Here is a 6,675-nt window from a genome sequence, read left to right as displayed (position 1 = left end):
TAGAATGTAAGTTAACATAATCAGTCAAAATAATATTAATCTGTGATGAGAAAAACGTTCTGAGCTCCCCTTCTCTCTCAAAAATACCCTGCCAACCCTGATTTTCTGATCCCCCCTAATAATTTTTCTACAGTCCCTAACATTTCCTTGGTACACAACAGTATTTTATTCAATTCAATTCAATTTTATTTATAGTATCAATTCATAACAAGAGTTATCTCAAGACACTTTACAGATAGAGTATGTCTAAACCACACTCTGTAATTTACAAAGACCCAACAATTCCAGTAATTCCCCCAAGAGCAAGCATTCAGTGCTTTTATGTCGACTTTTTTTTTATTCCACATTATTGTTACTGTTACAATATCCCTGTAGAGTTTAGCTGCAACATTTCAGATTTATCATAGTATTGTTCATTCTTTTGTTGTTGAACGTACTTGAACGATGCGTGCACTCCTTGACTCAAACCTTTCGAACCAGAGGCTAAATAAACTAGGCTGTTCCGTGATCTCCCCCCCTCTTCCTCTCTCTTTATCTCTCTTCCTCTCTCTCTCTCTCTCTCTCTCTCTCTCTCTCTCTCTCTCTTTCCTCTCTCTCCCGTCTTCTAGGTTACATCTCACCATCATCAGCTCTGCAGCGCAGTTGCCATCCTCCGTCTGCCTCTTGTCTGTAACGTCCAACAACTTTTCCATTTTCTATTTTTGTTTTTTATTCGCCTCATTTGCGCCGTTTGTTTCGTAATTTCCAATCATGATCAGAGCGCGTTGTAAGAAGCGGGTTACAAACCATCAGCATCAAGGTGAGGTTTATTTGTATTGAAAATACTAAAACAAAGCTCATAGGTTGCTAGTGTTTGATCAAGGTTAGCTGCATATAAGAATAACCTTAACTTATATTTCAATTACCCAATAAAAAAAAAAATCCAAACGCCATTAAATGCCGTTACGTTATAATTGCCTATACTAGAGGATGGTGAAGTGTCTTTAAGGTTAACTCCAACAATGCAGCTCATACTTATGTCACATAACCTTTGATTTGCTGGGTGATGCATGAAATGTGTGGCCATAATTAACCTTCTAGAGGAAATCATTAGCATCAATCAGTGCAGTATGTGTGTGTGTGTGTGTGTGTGTGTGTGTGTGTGTGTGTGTGTGTGTGATCTAATGATAATTATTCTCAACAGACCACCGGTTGGTGAGAATAATAATTTAAATCGTAATATGGCAGTTTTTTAGGAATTGTCCTCAGCACAATCCATTTGCAAACCAGACTCTTTTTTTTTTTTTTCTTTACTAAAGTGATTTTTCTTCATCTTACCCACAGAAAATGTGTTTTGCCATAAAGGGTCATAAAAAAAGTACATAGGCCTAATTTAGACAAAATTAGGTCTCATGACTTGCTGTTTCTTTATGTGCTGTGAGCTCTGCATAGCTCCACCTACTTTAGCTTACAGACAATAGTTTCTACTTTTCAAAATTAATGATTGGTGATAATTATGACAATTGAGTCATTTGTAAACAAATGTATGATTAAATCAATCTGTGTAGCATACATTGACCCTACCTGCTAAATAAACAAATTAAATGTGTATTTTGATTAATAAATAATGCATTTCTGCATTTCACCAGGTGCTCCTGATTATTCGTTTATTATGTTATTAATATGCCCTGATAGTTCTTGGCTTCTGTATTCCCTGCTGGTGCCGATCCCCTCCAAAACTAAAGTAATTAGTTGATTAATCAATTGTAGATGGGCAGAAAATTATTTTAAGAATTGATTAACTGCTTCAGTGATTTTCAAGCAAGATCTGGGAACTCACCATTGGCAGGGCTCAATCCGAGGGACGGGATAAACGGTCTTTCAAATTCCCTCTGTACGCAATAGGATAGCACTACATCTAACCAGAGCAACAAAGAAGGTAGCGAAGCTACTTGATAGATTAAACTTTTGTCAAATCTGGTCGTCAAAACTCCGAACACATCTTCCCTTTATTAAGAATGACTTCTGTGCTTCTTTGTTCTTTTCTCAAAGAAAAGCTTAACTCCAAGTCTTCCAGAGTCGCAGCCAAAGCTGATTCGAAAAACTGCTGTTTTCCAGCAGCAGCAGCCATAAGCCCGCCCACCGACTCTATACACAATATGATTGGCCCGGCCAGAGTTTGGTTTTTCCAGCTCGCGAGCCAATGGAGAGTTGCTCGACCCCCCTGGCTGCAAATCACATTTGCTGCCACTAGGGTGCGTCTAGATTTCTAGGCTAGGGTTAAAGATTAAAATCTTTTAAAGGCTTTAGTTAAGATTTGAGTAGTTCTCAAGTTCTGGGAATATGCAAATCACTGAGTTTCAGCTTAAAAGTGTGATTTATGAAACAAGAAGAAAAATAAATGTTAAACTTTGTTAAAGTTAGACTCCAATAAAAATCACCACAGAGCTATACATCAAATGGATTCCCCTTCTGATAGCACTGTTTGTTTCCTCTTTCTATTGTTCTTTTAAAAGCAGGCCCCGAGTGTTGAACAGACAGAGAAGTCGGCGCAGGATGTGTTGACATCTCCTCGCTGTTCCTCTAGTTCTCCTCTCTGAAATGGAGCTCTCTTTGCAGGGCTCCTCTTCAAACGCATCCAGACTGTTCCACGACTACAGCATGCCCCTAAATGCCACTGGGAATTACACCAACGACCAATTCACTGAAGCCAACCTCTTTCAAATCCTGGGTCCAAAACGATCTCCCTTCTTCCTCCCCGTGACCACTGTTTACCTTCTCATCTTCCTCACCGGCCTGTCTGGGAATCTGCTCACATGTGCAGTGATAGCCAAGAACAAGAAGATGCGAAACCCCACCAACCTCTACCTGGTGAGCCTGGCTGTGTCGGACCTCCTAATGCTGTTGTTCGGGATGCCTCTGGAGATCTACGACCTGTGGCAGAACTACCCGTTCCCTTTTGGCGAGGGCGGCTGCTACTTCAAGACCTTCCTTTTCGAGACGGTCTGCTTCGCCTCAATCCTCAACGTCACAGCGCTGAGCGTGGAGAGGTATATAGCTGTGGTGCACCCACTCAAAACGCGGTACCTGTCGACTAACCAGCATGCCAAGCGGGTCATCACCATCTTGTGGATGGTGGCGATGATCTGTGCTATCCCCAACACCTCCCTGCACGGCATCTTCTACCTGCCAGAGAGAATGGAGGAGTCGGCCATATGCACCGTGCTGAAGCCCCTGTGGATCTACAACATGGTCATGCAGATCACCACTGTGTGCTTCTATTTCGTGCCCATGATGATGATCAGCTTGCTGTACCTGGTGATGGGTCTTCATCTGTGCAGAGAAAGGCGGCAGCCCAGCGGCAACCTCGGAAAGGCCGTTCAAAGGAAGATCAGTGCAAACGGGCGCAGGAGACAGATCAACAAGATGCTCTGTGAGTTCTTTTCTCATTACATTACATTTCATTCATTTTCATTTCTTTTATTTAAAGGTGCCTTGCCACACATATTTCATTACTTTGTGGTAATGTCTGAAGTTCTATCATGGACTCTGTAACATTTTTTTGTGGAAAAAATGCCTTGGTTACCTTGTTTCAAGCCATTCTAGCGTGGTATAGAAAGCCTGCAGGAAAGAAAAAAAGCTTTTCCTCTTGCACCATCCTAATGTCAAAATATAAATTTTCCCAATATTTGCTGTTTAACCAAATACCTGCAAAACTAATGACATTCCCATCAGCTTCAGCTGCTCTTTGTGTTCAGTGCTAATCAGTAAATGTTAGCATGCTAACAGGCTAAATTAAGACAGAGAACATCGTAATCATTATAGCTGCTAAACATCAGCATGTTACCATTACAGTTTCACAGAGCTGGTAGCATGTAGACTTTCATCATTGTTGCTCATTCAGTCACAAATATGTCATGTTTTAGAGAAATATTCGCAATTTGTCTCCGTTAAATGTCACTTACCTGTGAGTGTGGGTCAGTTTATATGGCAGGCAGTACAAATCAATATGTTAAAACCCACAGAACTATATTTAGGCTATTATGGAGTTGAAAAAGTTTCTGAAAATACCCAAGATGTCAGGATGGAAATGTGTATAAAATCCTGGGATATTTCATCTTGGGTTTGAATATTTCACTGTGTAAACGTACAGTACCTTTAATGAATAGCTGGAACAAGATGATACAGAATATTATTGTGATTCTGTCAAACAACATTTTTTCCAACCTTTAGGCTTTACGTAAAGCAACTGTTTGTCAAAGGGTTAAATAGACAAGTCTCATAAATTCTGTTTTTGGCGAGAAACTGTGTCAAAAGTTTGCCACTCATATTTATAAATATCCCTCACTGTGTGAAGAGCCAGCAAGCTTTCAACAAAGCTAAGCCAGTTTAATGCCATATGCCCACCATTGGCCAAACAGCCTGCTGCATCTCCTTCAGTGAGAACACCCTGAGAGCATTATGCATGGATTAGTAGGAGAGGAATGTAATGAGTGACACGTTTACAGTGAAACTACCATCAAATCCTAAAGTTTTAAGACTTTAAAACACTTGTGTGACTTTGTGTTCAATTTGATCTTTTAGGCAATAAAGTTAATGGGACAATATGTATCTTGTTCAAGTAAATGGAGCCTGAATGATTAGATCTTCTATATTTTTATTATCTAAAATAGACTTTTAAATGATGTTTGGGATTTTTTGGTAGGGCTTATATTGTGGCTGTTAAAGTGACACTATTACTTTTGCTGAACAGCGACCACTGGGGCTTGATAAATTGATTTTGTCACAAAATAGTCAAAAATGTTGAGATGCATTCATTTGGCCTGTTTTATTCACTGGATTATAGTCCAAAACCCAAAGCGATTCAGTTTACTTTCATATAAGACGAATAATGGCATCAAATCCTCACATTTGACAGTTTTTGCTTGAAAAATGATTAAAATAATTCATCACTGATCAAAATAGTTCCTGATGAATTTTCTGGCGATCAACTAATTGATTAATAAAATAATTTTTGCAGCTTCGCAATGAACTGCCAAAATAATGCCTGTTACACAGAATTATGTAAAGTGTTAACTAGCAAATATTAGCCACCGTAAGCAACTGGTCACACCAAGTAAGACTGCATTAGCAAAACTCGAGTGTACTGAAGTGGACATTTTTAAAATGTGATGTTCTTTTAGCTTGTAGCCCCTTGTCTTTTCACTCAGTCCCTTTTCTGTCTCTGTCTAATTTGATATTCCCCATAAGGGTACTGATGACATTAAAACTGTAAACATGGTAGATAGCTGCAACAAAGATAGGTGTTTAAACAGCCTCATTCTCTCTGGCCTCATCCTCTAGCGATCGTTGTGGCGGTGTTTGGAATCTGCTGGGCACCCTTTCACATCGACAGGCTCCTGTGGAGTTCCATTAGCCAGTGGACTGATTTGATGCACAACATCTATCAATACGTCCACATCCTGTCGGGCGTCTTCTTCTACCTCAGCTCAGCAGTCAACCCCATCATCTACAGCCTGCTCTCTACACGGTTCAGGGAAGGCTTCCGAGAACTCGTTTGCTCCCAGACGGAGGATAACAGCTCTGTCAGAGACTCGCCGCCATTCCCTAGGATTTTACTGGAACCCTCTGTGCCAAGTGCCAGAGCTCAGGCTGAGAGTAAGGACTCTACTGCTTTTATTCCCTTGTTGACTCCTAACATGACACTGAGCATGGACACTGCAATCCTCACGCGTGCATGTAAAGAGACAGCCTGCAAGACTTCTGTGTTCTAACTGAGACTTGATTTAAATAAGCTAACAAGCAAGAGCAATGAGAAGATTGATACTAGTCTCATATCTGTTAAATATGAAGCTCAGCTTAGTATAAATACTGGAAACGGGGAAGCGGCTAACTTGGCTCCCAAGGTAGCCACCAATCAGCAGGTCTCACATTACCATGTTACTACCTATGTCATTTGTTCAATCTGTAAAAGAAACCAAAAAAGAACACTAGTTTAAATACATTTTCCAAGTTGTAATTCCCTATTGTAAATTATTCATAATCTTTTCTTACATGCTAAACACAAAATATATATAAAAAAGGAAAGAAAAAAAGCATTTTTTACAACAACATCCCTCTCTTTCCGGCAAAATGTAAAATTATTTGGAATGACTCATGTTGAACTTGGAAAGAGTAACATGAATTAATCAAATGTGTTTTTGTTTGACTACCTAACCCCTCTATCATAATACATGTATCACTATATGCATATCACTCTTGGAACTAAATAGCATATCCTGTTTAAAACGTCACATTACTGAAGCTAAAGCCGGTCTAACTTCTGTTTCCTTTAAAAACAAGTTGTGGTTTTAGGGGACCAAGAAAGATGTTTTTACACTTAGGTTTGATACACATTATACAAAGAGATAATATGACATGTTAATTACTGAGATTTAAAGGTGCAAATAAGTGTTTTTTTTAACCTTCAGACAGAGCCAGGCAAGCTGTTCCCCCTTGTCTCCAGTCTTTATGCTAAACTAAGATAACTGTCTGCTAGCTCCAGTGGTATTGATCTTCTTGTTTAAAGAGTGTGTCCTGTGTTTAAAGAGCTTACATGTACATGAACTTTGATTTGATTTTGTTTGTTACAGTAGATAATACTGTTTAACAGTGCCTGCATATTCCACCTGCTGTCTTATTCTGTATCTGCTGTAT

General features: G+C 39.5%; 1 protein-coding gene across 1 annotated transcript; it reads left to right on the top strand.

Moving 5' to 3' along the window:
* The first annotated feature begins 625 nt into the window (after positions 1-625).
* nmur3 (neuromedin U receptor 3) lies at positions 626-5,753 on the top strand. The gene is made up of 3 exons (XM_028576710.1): positions 626-799; positions 2,499-3,412; positions 5,323-5,753. Exons 2-3 carry the CDS (start codon positions 2,581-2,583, stop codon positions 5,751-5,753), a joined length of 1,263 nt encoding a protein of 420 aa, XP_028432511.1. The 5' UTR covers positions 626-799; positions 2,499-2,580.
* The last annotated feature ends 922 nt before the right edge of the window (positions 5,754-6,675 follow it).

This window comes from Perca flavescens, chromosome 4 (assembly GCF_004354835.1).
Source record: "Perca flavescens isolate YP-PL-M2 chromosome 4, PFLA_1.0, whole genome shotgun sequence".
Classification (NCBI taxonomy): domain Eukaryota; kingdom Metazoa; phylum Chordata; class Actinopteri; order Perciformes; family Percidae; genus Perca; species Perca flavescens.
This window is presented reverse-complemented; position numbering and strand designations above follow the sequence as displayed.

Bases quoted from the DNA above. Each gene is read 5' to 3' on its own strand.
- nmur3 (XM_028576710.1), top strand. From the start codon at position 2,581: ATGGAGCTCTCTTTGCAGGGCTCCTCTTCAAACGCATCCAGACTGTTC. The intron at 3,413-5,322 runs GTGAGTTCTTTT...CTCATCCTCTAG, and splicing joins ACAGATCAACAAGATGCTCT to CGATCGTTGTGGCGGTGTTT.